At 39.4% G+C, this 15,189-nt stretch overlaps 1 protein-coding gene across 5 annotated transcripts in view; it reads left to right on the top strand.

The window, feature by feature from the left end:
- The window catches only part of creb5 (cAMP responsive element binding protein 5), a 300,756-nt gene that overhangs the window by 274,816 nt on the left and 10,751 nt on the right, over nucleotides 1-15,189 (top strand). For all 5 annotated transcript variants that reach the window (XR_004416368.1, XM_033047442.1, XM_033047444.1 and 2 more), the window contains one exon: nucleotides 12,752-13,066. Coding sequence is in view for 4 of the 5 variants with exons in the window: in XM_033047442.1 (XP_032903333.1) it covers nucleotides 12,752-13,066 (315 nt within the window). In the remaining variant the exon portion in view is untranslated. The remainder of the gene's footprint in view (nucleotides 1-12,751; nucleotides 13,067-15,189) is intronic.

Genomic DNA, 15,189 nt, shown 5'->3' with positions numbered 1-15,189 from the left:
ACTCGGTTACACTTATGTCAATTAGAAAATCAAAAATAAATACTTTAAGACTTTCCATAAGAATGTGATAAAAAGACAAGCAAGGGCAGATGTGAGTCCCTTCCAGACAGTGAAGGAACACATTATAATGGGGAATTACAAAATGGCATAATCAATAGACACACTTGCATACCCGGTACAGTTGCTTCATCAAGGTTCCAGCAACCCTGGGTCAAACCAAACATCAGGTACTATCCGCATGGGGTTTACATGTTTCACCTTGTGACTTTGGGATTTCCTCTCGCACTCCAAAGTTATGTGGGCGGTAGATAAATCACCTATTAGCATCCATATGACTGGTAGAATCTGGAAGGAGCTGAAAAACATATGGGTGGAAACAAGGCTGAGTCGCACCCTGGCCACTCCCTCTTCTCCCCTCTCCCATCAGGCAAAACGTATTGAAGTGTGAAAATGCACACCTCCAGATTCAGGGACAGTTTCTTCCCAGCTGCCATCAAGCAACTGAATCATCCTACCACAACCAGAGAGCAGTCCTGAACTTCTATCTAGCTCATTGGTGACCCTCAGACTATCCTTAATCGGACTTTGCTGGCTTTATCTTGCACTAAACATTATTCCCCTATCATATCTGTACACTGCAAATGGCTCATTTGTAATCATGTATTGTCTTTCCACTGACTGGATAGCACGCAACAAAAGCTGTCCACTGTACCTCGGTACACGTGACAATAAACTAATCTGAATCATTTGTGTAAATAGTTGTTTGATGGGTGGTACAGGGCTGGGCCTGTTTCCCTGCTGTGTGGCTCTGATTTCTAGGCTGCACAAAATTATTTCCAAAAATACTGGAGAACCTGGGGTCCAGTCCAAACATAGTAAAGGCATTAGAATCCGTAACAAAATACCACCAGAGAAGTAAATGCGCCTGAAAAGTGATAAATCACTAGGGTCTGATGATTTACATCCTAGAGTTTCAATGCAGGCGGCGAGATAATGGATGCTCTGGTTATCATCTTGCAAATTCTATAGATTCTGGAATGATGCTTGTGAATTGAAGCAAATATCAGCACACCATTATACAAAGAAAGGGGAAAGAAAACAGAGAATGACTGACCTCTCAGCCTGATATCAGTAACTGGGAAAATGTTGGAATCTATAATAATAGCACTTAGAAAACAATAATACAATTGGGTAGGTCAATGACTGCCACCCTTTCTTGTAGCTATATCTTTTCATTTGACACTACACCATCTTGCTCTGCCAGGATTCATATTTCAATAAGATAATTCTTCAGCTACTATTCTGTAGAGTTTAGAAAAATGAAATGCAAACTCATTGATTTTTTCTTTAAGAGAATCTGCCAGGTTAGTTGCAGGGATAATGTTCCCTGGACAAATAATTCCAGAACCAAGCATTACAATTGCAAAGATGGGTACACCAAATAGGACTGAAATGGGAAAAATTACTTCATTCAGACAGTGGTGAATTCTCCACCTGGAAGGATTGTGGAGATCCTGTTATTAATTATATTAAAAGCTGGATTGATCATTTCTGGGTGTTGGAGGAATTAAGGGCTGTGGAGATTAGTGCAGGAGAATGATTGTAAGGTAGACGATTTGACATTATCTTGTTAAAAGGCAGAACAGGCTTGATATAGGGAAGCTAAAGGGGCTGGATGGTCACCTTATGTTGGGTGAATTCAACTTGCAAGGTTGCTGAAGTATCTGGGTAATGGTTCAGATTGCAATGGTCTACAGAGAGCCTGTGTATTTAGTGCGTCTTGTAGTTAGTGCATGGGTCAATACATGAATCGCTACCCTGACATTTTTTTAACCGGACGCAAATGTTTTCAGTAGAATGGGAAGATTTTTAATTACCACCCAAGTGCCAGATGGGTAATGTGACTCAAAATGCATACAGTGGAAAGTACCAGACTCGTGAGGCTAATGGAAATGAAAATCAAAAGGTTTTAAAATGTGTGCCAATCATAATGCCAGTGTAATCTATCCCCGCCATGTCTTAGTTATGAAACACTGGAGCGTATGTGTGACTGAAGTTTGATGTGGGAAACAAGTAATTTTGAAAATGCTTTATTTCATTGTAACTAGTTACATTTATGAGATTCAGACATATTTGAAAGAACCTAATTGGATTGACAGCCTGAAAAGCTAGAAGCCGGGCTTTGGCAATTGTCAAAAGTATCCAGGTGGGTTTTGTGAACGGATATAATAACGACCCATCGCTTTCACTCCTTTCCATTGTCTGAAGTTTTGTCTCCACTCAGCACCTCATCCCTCAGCTCCAGGACTATATGATCAAGCAACATCATCCTTACAGCTACAGTAAATCCCAGTGAGAGGTGAATGTTTGCAGTGACGATGGATGGAAGGTTCATGGCCATCAAGTTATAGTAAAAAAAAAAAAAAAGGGACTCATATTCTATTAAGTTTGCTACAGAATTTGGGGTGAGGCATGATAGCCTACCAATGCCAGGAGTTATTATTTGCCAGTAGTCTACCTTATATTCAAACTAGCTCCAAAAGTAAGTTACATCTTTATTGAAAATAGTTATCTGAATATTCACATAAAGTCTCTTTCCCATTCTGATCTTGCACGTTCAGTTCCAGTGTTTTAATCTGTTCCTGGATTTTCCTACATTTCTGTGCTGCTCCAAATAGCGTAACTAATGCAACTGGAAGTCGATATGTGAAATTTTATACGGTTAATGTATTTAAGGTTTTTCCATGTTTGGAAATACATTCCAGAGATGAACCTTAAAGCTGTGACTCAAGAATTCATACCACTATTAGAGAGGTGAAGGAATTCTGTTGTGCGACAGATCCACAATCATTTTAGCAGTGAAAGGCGCTGAACACATGTAATGGTTTGTTTCTCACCACAGCTAAATTGAGACCTTCCCGTTACTAAACTAACACATGCTGGCCACATGTAGCGATATCTATGATTGTCCGATGTCCAATATGTCCAATCAATATTAATCAAATAACCTTTTTTCAGACTCAATAACATTAATTGTAATCTATAAACTGTTTACATGTAAAATGAATCAAATGTGTATCCAAACCATATGGTTATATTAATATTCTTAAACTTCAGTCTTTATACCATAGAGCATTGAAGCACTGCAGTAGGAAGGCACAAATGATTAGGTGACTTTAGATTTAAAATGTATTGAAATGAAATGTAATCAATATTAATATGAAACCTCTGAAAGGTCTTGCTCTGATTAAATGCCGTGTTTCCACATCATGGAACACAATCATGCACTGTCACGCTTTGACTATGTCATTGTCCAGTTGGAAGATCTAGAACAACTCTTTTTTTCCAAAGCCGTTGTTTCATTCATTGTTTCTATATTTTTAATAGTCATACTTTAGCTTTTATTCTAGATTTTTCCAATGGTTTTCAGCAGTATTCTGCCCATTTGTCAACTTTTGTTCATTGGCATATTTTTTTTAACGAATAATCTATAAAATTAGTTTTCTGTCATCATAGCACTCTTCTTTCACATAATTAAGCCTATTTATTAAATGTTTAGACTAGACTGTGTCAATATTTGCACAGGTTGGCCCACATGAAAAAAAAACCTTTCCAGTGAACCAGGTAAGTTTAAAGGATGCATGGAAACCAGGGTCCTGTGAATGGGAAGGGTGCATGACAAACATCATCCCATCAGCCACATGCTGAACTTTTGTGATTTTGAATAGTCAGATAGCAGATTATTAGAGTTTTACAATAGTTGCAATATTTTCTAACTCCTACTTGCATCTAAATATTTTTATCTTCAGCAGTGCCTTTAAAAAAAATTCTTATGATGATACTGGTCGCACTGGTAATTGGCTCTGAGGTAATGACTTGGAAATAATAATATTAATAAAGTAAATGGCCAATTTAGAAACGTTTATTGTTTAATCTGGTGTAAGGAATTTTGCCTTTCATCTTTTCACCATGCGCAGAGGAAAATTTTGTTCAAATGACAAATGCCTATGATAAAAATATAAATGTAAAAAGAGTTTAGCAAATTGTTGCTACAAGTGCTTTTCAGCATGAATAATATGTAGTGATAATATCAAAATAATTTTGCTTGATTGTGGAACAGAATAAGACTTTAACAAAAGGTTAAAGATACCCAGTGCTATGTCATACATTGTATAACCACAGTGTTAACCCTCCAATGAGGATAAATATACAAGTTTTGTTACATCCCTCAGAATGTCAGAGATTATTGGGCCCTGCAGGATTTTCCATCCATGAACTTCATTGGATAATAAGCCCTGTGCCAGCATGATCTCTCACCAAATTAAGCCCATATGTGCAGCTCCCATTTAGTTTAGTTTTAGAGATACAGTGCAGAAACAGGCCCTTCAGCCCACCGACCAGCTATCCCTGCACATTAACACTATCCAGCACACACCAGGGACAATTTATACACCAAGCCGATTAACCTACATACCTGTAAATCTTTGGAGTGTGGGAGGAAACCGAAGATCTCGGAGAAAACCTTCACACGGTCATGGGGAGAACATACAAACTCCGTACAGACAGCACCCGTAGTCTGGATCGAACCCGGGCCTCCGCCGCTTCTAGCGCTGTAAGGCAGCAACTCTACCGCTGCACCACCATGCCGCTATAAAAACTTCAAAGGCATTTCTATAGCTATATACAGTAAACCCTCGTTTATGACAGATTTTGGTTATAGCGGACTATAGCAAAACTGACAATCCATTGTAATTAACGAGCCATGGCTTAGAGGTCGATGTCCTTTCACCCTGAACTCGGGGCAGGCAGCTGATCGTGGGAATCTCACATTGGGAGAGCGGGACAGTGTTTCCTCACCCCACCATCCCAATGTCCCAGACCTCCCATTTTGCTCTTAGTCTCTGAATGTGGGAATCACCAGCCAGGGCAAAGGCTATTGCTGTTCCCCAGCTGCAGTGGCCAAGGTGGTGCCAGGTGGCCTTAATGCGCTCTGTGTGATGAGGGAGGGCCCAGTGAGTTCTCAGGGAGGGGTTCCAGGATTCTGACCCAGCTCCTGGGCAGGGAATCCTCACTGGATTATAGCTGGACACTGGACAACCGGCAATAACGGACACCAATCCCCTCCTCTATGGTCTGTTATAACAAGGGTTACCGTATTGGAAGAATAATTTATAAATTTATTACAATGCCTATACTGGCCTGATATTAAATTATGCATGTTGTTCCTGTTTTTAAATAGTACTGTTTCTAAGGCCTTAATATTAAACGCATTCCAGTGATAGTATGGTCCAGATGTTAAATTCCTCTCATGACAATACGGTGCTTATGTTAGCATCTTCTGATGACAATACATTTCTAACGTTAAGTTGCTCATCTAGTGAGATAGTACACTGTTAACATTAACTTCCACCAACGTTTGCACAATGCTTATGATAAACTCCTCTTGTGACAATACTTCTTTTGAAATATTATTCCAATTGTCGCTTTGCAATCCTGATATAAAACTTGTGCCTCTATATTCAGTTGTTTTACAGCTGATGCAGTTATTCTTCCTAAAGCACATACAGCCAAGAGGTGCTTTCAACTGGGATTATGGTTGAATCCTGGGAATACATTCTTAACCAAATGAGAAAGTTAAAAATATTTGCAGTATTTGGCTTCCATCGTTATGATCGGGAGCATGTGGAAAGTGATTGATCGCTTTTTTTCGGTATTCCTAAATAATGGATAGAATTCTGCTTATTCAGATATCTGTTCATCTGGGCCCGACTGTGTGAATTGTTTGTAGATCACCATCATGACTGTTACCCTTCTGTTTACAAAGTTGACTGAGCAGACCAAACTGGGCTGCAGCTGTTGTGAGCAATATCGCTGGCTAAGAACACATTGATCAGTCTTAGCATGGAGGATCAAGAATTTCTGCAAAAATTAATGAGGCACCAGGGTCTGATCAGTGGTGCCTTGGAAGATCCTGCTGCAGGTCACTGAGCTTCATGCTGTTTCTATGATCCAGCCCATCTGGTTGCCTTTTACACTGGGGTCTGTTGAATGAAAAGCTTGCAAAATTCGGTTAATCGTTTGAAATTACTTTTCTTGACTGAGGACCAGCTGCATGCAGGGCTATTAGATTCTACATATTCATTGTTTATTAAAATCTCTGACTGGTTGCAATGTCACATTTCAGAAGTTCAAGGCTGTGTTTCATTGCAAGGAATGAGTGTCAGCCTTTAGCTGCTGTTGTTGTCGCTTCTGCAGGTGACTGTGGTCGTTTTTTCAATTGTAAAAAGTTATGTAATGTTCAGTGCTGGGAATGGCAGCAGGATATACCATATTCATAGCACAGAATAAAAAGAAAATGCGTGGCTGAATTTGCAGGTTTTCCTCCTGATAGGAATAGTGTGTTGAGAGCAAAGCAAAATATTTTACCAGCTGTTGGTACTGGTGTGCCAGGTTACTAACATATTGTCGTGGCCTTCCATATGTTTGTATATTTAGCTGTTTGGAAATGGACGTTGGATTTACATTCTAATCTGCAAGTGCCATGCCGGATTCAGCACATTCTATTTTTTTTAAAATTTTCTACTGATGTTAGTGAGGACAACTTGCAAGGGGTTTCCTGGAGTAAAGTACCACAGACACTGGAATTGGAAAAATGCTTGAAATACATAGCAGGTCAGCCAGCTTCTGCAGACAGAGAAAGAGAACTGACATTGCAGGTCAATTGACTTCTCAGCACAATTTACATTGTATTTTTCTCGATCACCTTTCTTATTCTTGTGCAATGTGAATAACATATTTTCAGTCTTCCAGTCCCAAGCATTGATGCTTAATGGACTGAAACAAGCTGATTGACAGCAATCTTTCAGGTACTTGTGGCTCAGCCCTCCCTGATGTTTGCTCGGCTAAATGTTGAGCACAATTTGTTTTGTTTTTAAATTTCAAAATAGACTTTATTCAGTAATAAATATATACAATACAGGAACCGTGCAAAAAATTCATCCGACATTTTCGGAGGCTATGCAAACATTCAATACTATTTGCACAAATTACACAAATTTATCCCCCACCCTTGCCATTCATGGTCCACTGGCGTGGAACATGGGGGGCAGGGTGTGGTGGCGATGCCCCTCAAAAATAAGGGAATGTTGAGTGCAAATGCTAGAGATCTGATGCTGGACATCATTGAGCCTAGCAACAGAGCACCATTGTTTTTCGTCTGTGCCCTCAGTTTAACTCAGGGCTGGCTCTCAGACAGATAGAGAGGCACCATTCATTTGGATGGGGCTATTGGGGAAAAAGTGGACGCTTGTATTATTTTAAACTCTGTTGATGTTTTTAGTTACTTGTTATAGTTTAAGATGTTTTAATTATTCTAATTTTAAACTTTTTTTTTGTCTATTTAAATCTGCTTGGACACTCAAAACTCTCAGAAGATCAGACATTTAAACCAATTCAGTCTTTGTCCGTGAAAAACTCTCACTCGCTGTCAAGGTGTTCTGGAGTGGGGCTTTAATGGGATGTTGCAACGACCTACTCACCAGTTAGAGCCTGTTGCACCTCTTGGGAGGTTTGGCTGATTTAACATTCACATGGTGAAGGTAAATCCAGGCAATAGGCCAAAACCAGTTTTATTCAGAACCTCTGCCAAACTGACTTCAAAATCCTCCCGAATGTGACTCTGCTCCAGTACGTGCACCACAAATAACAGTGCATCTAAAAATATTTCTGATATTTTATCTTAAACTAGCCTGTTAATTTCACTTTTTTATAGCTTGGATTTTATCATTAGTTGTTCTGTGCAGTGTCTGTGGTAAAACTCACTTCCAGTTTGCTGTTCTGCTAATCCTTTTTATCCTGTAGCATTTTCCCAATATTTATCCACAGCTTCATTTTAATTTTACTCGTCAAAAGTACAAATTTTAGTAGGAATTACCTAGGAATTATTTTGAACCTTAAGCATAATTACCCCAATATGGCATTTTTTGCATAACATGCCCACTATGATAGTCCATTGCACTTAAATCTCTAGGCCTTGAGTGTAATGTAAATGTGTAGCTAGCGGAGGAAGGTAGGGTGGGGCAAACAAATCTTCCCTTTTGGGAAGAGTTGAGTTCACAAGATTTGAATTGGAATATTGGGTTGGTGAGGAGGGTTAGGGTCACTTTCAGCTTTGGTCATGCATTCAGTCCAATGTCTACCATAGATAGAAGATAGACACAAAATCCTGGAGTAACTCAGCGGGACAGACAGCATCTCTGGAGAGAAGGAATGGGTAATGTTTCGGGTTGAGACCCTTCTTCAGATGAAGACGGCCCGAAACATCACCTATTCCTTCTCTCCTGAGATGCTGCCTGTCCCGCTGAATTACTCCAGCATTTTGTTACTATCTTCGGTTTAAACCAGCATCTGCAATTCCTTCCTACACATTTCTACCAAAGGTAGGTCTGAAGGAGACCCACAACAGAACCTCAAGGCTGGGGCAGCTGGGGCAGCTGTTGGGTGGATTGGCAAGTTAAGGCCTAAATTTGACCAATCAACTAGTGGACCCAAATAACAAATTTCACAGCAATTGACAAAGTAGGTCAGTGCTACTTTAATTTGCAGACACAGACCTCACTTGCATGTCATAAGGTCATAGGTTCTTAAGTGATAGGAGCAGAATTAGGCCATTCGGCCGATCAAGTCTACTCCACCATTCAATCATGGCTGATCTATCTCTCCCTCCTAACCCCATTCTTCTGCCTTCTTCCCATAACACTTGACACCCATACTAATCAAGAATCCATCCATCTTTGCCTTAAAAATATCTATCAAAGGCCTCCACAGCCTTCTGTGGCAAAGAATTCCACAGATGCGCCACCCCCTGACTAAATACATTTCTTCACATCTCCTTCCTAAAGGAACGTCCTTTAATTCTGAAGCTATGACCTCTGGTCCTAGACTCTCTCACTAATAGAAACATCCTTTCCACATACACTCTATCCAAGCCTTTCACCATTCAGTAAGTTTCAATTAGGTTCCCCCTTATTCCTTCTAAACTCCAGCGAGTACAGGCCCAGTGCTGTCAAATGCTCATCATATGTTAACCCAATCATTCCTGGGATCATTCTTGTAAACCTCCTCTGGACCCTCTCCCTCTGGTGCCCAAAATCGCTCACAATACTCCAAATGCAGCCTGACCAGGGCCCTATAGAGCCTCAGCATTACATCCCTGTTTTTGTATTCTAGCCCTCTTAAAATAAATGCTAGCATTGTGCTTGCCTTCCTTACTACCAATTCGACTTGCAAATTTACTGTTTGGGAATCCTGCACCAGCACTCCCAAGTGCCTTTGCACCTCCGATTTCTCAATTCTCTCCCCATTAAGAAAATTGCGCCTTTATTCGTACCACCAAACTGCGTGACTCCACACTTTGCGACACTATATTCTATCTGCCACTTCTCTGCTCACTCTCCCATGTCCTTCTGCAGAGTCCCTGCTTTTCTTACTGTACCTACCCACATATTTTCGTATCATCCCAAACTTGGCCACAAAGCCTTTAATCCCCTTGTCCAAATCATTAATATACAACGGCCCCAGCACCGGCCCCTGCGAGAAAAAGCCCCCTTTATACCACTCTTTACCTTCTGCCATCCAGCCAACCTGCTATCCATGCTAGTATCTGCCCTTTCATACCATGTGGAGACCTGGGTGAATGGCCAGCCAGTAAGAATTTTAAATGCATAATCTTCACTTGTGCATTTAACACCATTGACGGTGCTGCACATTTATTTGCTTCTAGAATTAGAATATATTTTACACCTAGCAGATGAAACAATCCACTGTGCGTAAATGTAGAGTCACTGTTGAACAATTTTGCCGTTTTCCTGACAGCAATCAATGTTGTTTGTAAATTCTTGCTCAGAGGAATGTGAATATTTATCATATCTTACTAAAGTTATTTTGTGCAATATTTACGTACTGACATACAGTTTTGCGTTTCTTTAGGACAGTGCTGCCCCACTGAGAAATGCATTGCGTGAGTGATTTCAGTGGTGGGCAAGGTGTAGGTCTCCCTCTGGACTCCATGTTGTAACTAAGGGTGACAACTGCCCAGTTTTCATAGTTATTCCTGGAGCAGTAACAGTGGTTTTTTTAAAATATTAATTTATACAGAAATATTTTAAATCTGTCTTGGGAACCTCTTCAGACCAATACAGTTCTCATTTCAACATAAATATCAATGAAACCATCCCAATGAAGCCCAATGACATATTCATGATCCTAGCATTTCTTTCTTTGGAAACTTAAATTTTATTGGAATTGTGTTCGGCCACTTTTGTTATTTGTATTTCTGCCTTTTGCTTTGTGAGTTGTGCATACTAATGTCATTGACAATTTTGAGTTTATTCACTATTCCATTTCCATTATATTTTATACAAGATATTTATTTAGTCTTTCGTCATAATGTACGCATCACTATCAAGGCATTTATTGCTCATTTTTAATTCCCTTTGAGAAGTTGGTGATGAGCATCGTTATAGTGATTCTACATGTATATTGAGGGCAAAAGATTAACTAGGGAGAGAATAGGATCTCTGAAAAAGGGCAAGCAAAGTGTTTTATGTGTGGATGCACAGGATATGACAGGGATGCTCGGTGTCAGACAAGTGATGGCTTGAGAAAAGTCCACATTGCCAAAGAAGAGGTGCTGGTGGTCATAAAATGCACACAGGTGGATAAATCTCATGGGGCTATTTAAGCGCATCCTTGGACATTGTAGGAAGCCAGGGAAAAAATGCAGGGTCACTGGCAGAGATATCTGTAACATCACTAACCATCAATTTGGTGCTGGAAGATTGGAGGATGGCTACTGTTGTGTTTTTATTTACAAAAGGCTGAAAGGGATAGTCTAGGAACTACAGATTGGTGAGTCTTCACTGGTGGGCAAGTTATTGCAGGGCATTCTAAGAGACGTTCACTAAGGGCATTCACGAGGTTAATCCCCGGGATGGCCGGGACTGTCATATGAGGAAAGATTGGAAAGACTGGGCTTGTATTCACTGGAATTTAGAAGGATGAGAGGATATCTTATAGAAATGTATAAAATTATAAAAGGGCTGGACAAGCTAGATGCAGGAAAAAATGTTCCCAATGTTGGGGGAGTCCAGAACCAGGGGCCACAGTCTAAGAATAAAGGGGAAGCTATTTAAAACTGAGATGAGAAAAAACGTTTTCACCCAGAGAGTTGCCAATTCACTGGATGAATTTAAAAGAGAGTTAGATAGAGCTGTAGGGGCTAGCCGTATCAAGGGATTTGGATAGAAGGCAGGCACGGGTTACTGATTGTAGATGATCAGCCATGGTCACAATGAATGGCTGTGCAGGCTTGAAGGGCCCAATTGCCTCCTCCTGCACCTATTTTCTATGTTTCTATGAGACAGAAGGTACAAGCTCTTTGGACAATCAATGAACAATTTGGGAAATTTAACAAGGGTTTGTGTGTTTATAATTGTGTCTCATGAATTTTTATTTTTTTTTGAAGAGATGACTAAGAAGGCAGACGAGGGAAGAGTAGTAGACATTGTTCAAGTGGACTTCAGCAACTTTTGACATGGACTTTTGACAAGGTATCACATGGTTACCTGGCGTGGAAGGTTAGATCACATGGAATCTAGGGTGAGCTAGCCAATTGGATACAGTTGACGAAGGTAGGAAACAGGGTGGAAGTAGAGGATTGTTTTTCAAACTGGAGGCCTGGTACAGGGACATGAATAACATTGTTATTTATTGTTTATATTAATGATTTGGAAGTGGATATAGGTGGCATGATGTAAATTTGCGGATTACACTAAAATTGGTGGTAAATTGGACAATGAATTAAAGGTACGACCCATTAACCAAACATTTTGATTATGTCTGATGAAGAAAATTGGGGAGATGTCAGAATTGCTGACACTTTAGGATTATAGAATTTGCATTGAACAAATGGAGGAACGGAGTAAGAAACTGAGAGAAACAGTTGTGCAGGAGAGCTGTAAGCACAGAGGTTATGAAAGCAAAATTATTTTAAAATATTCACAATGCTAAGATTGTTTTACAGTGTAATTTAAAGAAATTAATTGCAAAACCCCAGAACAGTTTTGAACGCATTTCAAGGGTTCAATTTTTAAATCTTAAACATGATACAATGAAAAAATGCAAATCAAAAAACAACCTGTTGGAGGAGGTCAGTGGGTCAGGCAACATCTGTGGAGGCTGAGGGATAGTTGACATTTAATGTTGACACCCTCCATCAGTCCTGATGTAGGGTCTTGACCAGAAACCCTCTTCTTCCACAGATGCTGCTCCACCCCGCTGAGATCCCCCAGTAGGTTGTGGGTTTTTTTGCTCCAGGTTATACCATCTGCAGTCTCTTGAGTCTCCAGAATACATATATATATTTGTGGATCTGTTTTATTCAAAGAATGTAATGATCATTGCTGTATTCACATAAACAAAAAATTATTGGGCTCAGAATATTTTACAATGAAGAAAAACTTTATAACAAAAGGGCCTGTTTAAAAATGAAAGAAGTCCAAATGGCAATGAAATGCAAAGCATTAATCTTGTAAAGATATATAATATATTTTTAATACCAGTATGACTTCTACTGTTTACTAAATCAATTGGAAATTTGGGATACTGGGTAGAGAATGTGTATAACATCATTAATATTCTAAATATGAAAAGCAATGAGATTTTAATTAGCAGTTCTTTGTTTTCTTTGCAGAGACTTAAAGCAGCACTGAATCATCACCCGACCGCTTTGTCGAACGGAAACATGAATATGATGGGTCAAGTAATGGAGATGATGACATCTAGACAGGACCAGGCACCACAGCCACATCATCCCATGCACTCGCACGCACACCAGCCTGTACCACAACACCCCTTCACACATCAGCATCAACCACATCCACATCAGCACCATCCTCACCACCACCACCAGCAAAACCATTCCCATCCCCATCCAAGCCTACACGCACACAACCCACAGCACCACAACCTTCCACTTCAGTCTCTGCCCACGGGAGCACAAAATCAGGTAAATCATCAAGGATCTTTTAAAATATTATTACAGGTAAACGGTTTGGCATTGTTGAAATGGAACATGACGTGAAGATGACATAAGAGAATATTTGACTCTTCAGCCACTCAGGTCTTTCCTGCCATTCAGTATGTCCATGATGACCTGCCCAGGCCTTCTGGGCCAGTGCCCCATTGCCTCATCTTTCAAAATTTTAGAGATACCCCCATGATCCACAAACCTCCTGGGTGGGAAAGTACATAGATTCACCACCATCTGCCAGAAGTAGTGATCATAACTTTTGTATTTCATCATTATATCAATAATAGGAATTTCATTCAATTATAAGATAAAAATTATTTGATGCATATATTAGAGATTTTTTTTCTGTGGCATCATGCAAGGAGGAAGGAATTGCTTTGGATTGCGATCTCAAAGTAGATTCATAATGGTTTTGTCAACCAATATTAATAGTGAAATCTTAAAAAAGCATATGGGTAGATTTACAACTGGGCCCAAAGCTGTGGAGGTAGCACATCCCTGCAATAAGAAACAGCATAAATTGTTCCTTATTTGAATGCACCCAGCGATTTCTCACCTTCTGGGGAAAAAAAAATGTTTGCCAACCTTACCAGGCCTCCCAGATTTTAGGAATGATTTGGGTCATTGAGTCATGCGATGCAGGTTAGATGTGTTGGAAGTTGCAAGGACTGAAAGCAGAAGACACTCTAGTGGTTTTGCATAAAATAATTAAATATCTTAGCAATAGGGAGCAAGCACTGGGATCATTAGGAATATTGAGCAGAGCGGGCCTGACACCCACCATTCTCAACAGTTGCAAATTTTACACAGGAGGTACTTAAATAACTGTTACGCCCTTAATTAATATATACAAGGTAAAGTACCTATTTTAGGCAGCCACCCAGGAGATAAAAAGTGGAGTGGGCCATTTAACCCCCAATAGGCTATTGTGCGATCTAATTAGATCAACGATGATTTTTTTAATTGCTATCTACATTCCTTTGCTCCGTGTCCAACATATTCTTGCACAAAAACACAGACTGAAAATGTTTAGATTAGTTTTGTTTCGACAGCTTTTAGGGAATGCACACTCAGATTTCCATCAGCTTGGTTTAATGTAGTGCTTTCTGATAACCTAGCTGTAATTTTAAGCTCTCTTGTTCTGGATTCTGCATCAGAGGAAATAATGTCTGTCAAGTCCTTTAATCATTCTGAAACACCACAATTAGCTCATCCACTTAATCTTCTATACTCAAGGGAGAACAAATCTAGTCTCTGCAACCTGTCCTCATAATTTACTCTCTTTGTAGAGACTCATTGCTAAATTGATGATGCTTTGCATCTGTTTGGTGCCTGTAAAATGAGTGCAACACACACCAGTTTCTATTTGTGAAAGCTCTAGGGAAAACATTTTTAATTTCAGTATCTCTAAGTGTGCAGCGTAAAACTAAATGTGAACCATTTACATCATTGCATTTAACATTACAAGACAAAAATCTTTAAAACAGCTCAGTAAACGAGCAAATGATGTGGGAATATACATTATGCCTAAATCTATGATATGGTATTTTCATGCCACACTCTGGTAATATTATTCAATTTACTTTTGCTTATACTCATCTCACTGACAAGGTTAGCTCTCATATCATTGCTAGTTATTTCTTTTTTATAGTTTTCACCACATTATTCTTTGTAGCATTTTTATATCTCCTAATCCATGTTCTCCTGCAATCAAAATAACAAAGTATAGATTTCATTGCTTTAATGGCAAAAAAAGCACCCAGTCAAGACAGTTTAAATAATGCCATTTTCTACTACTCAAGCATCTACATTCGCAGATATCAACAAAATTTTAAAAGTAAATATTTTGTTTGTCTTGTTACCAAAAAGGATCTGAAATAATTAGAGTTTACAAATTTGCATATTCATCTTTCCTTCTCATCCTCAGCTGTCCCCGTCTGGAAAAAAAATGACATAATACCCAAAATAAAGTTACTGCTAGCAATCGCTTCCCTCTTAATATGGAAAGAATTGGTATGCTTCAGGATTGAAATTAGATTTGTAGGAAATGAATGACTCATGTTTTCACATTTTTCCATACTCAATGAATGGATAGGAGT

This window comes from Amblyraja radiata, chromosome 2 (assembly GCF_010909765.2).
Source record: "Amblyraja radiata isolate CabotCenter1 chromosome 2, sAmbRad1.1.pri, whole genome shotgun sequence".
Lineage (NCBI taxonomy): Eukaryota > Metazoa > Chordata > Chondrichthyes > Rajiformes > Rajidae > Amblyraja > Amblyraja radiata.
This window is presented reverse-complemented; position numbering and strand designations above follow the sequence as displayed.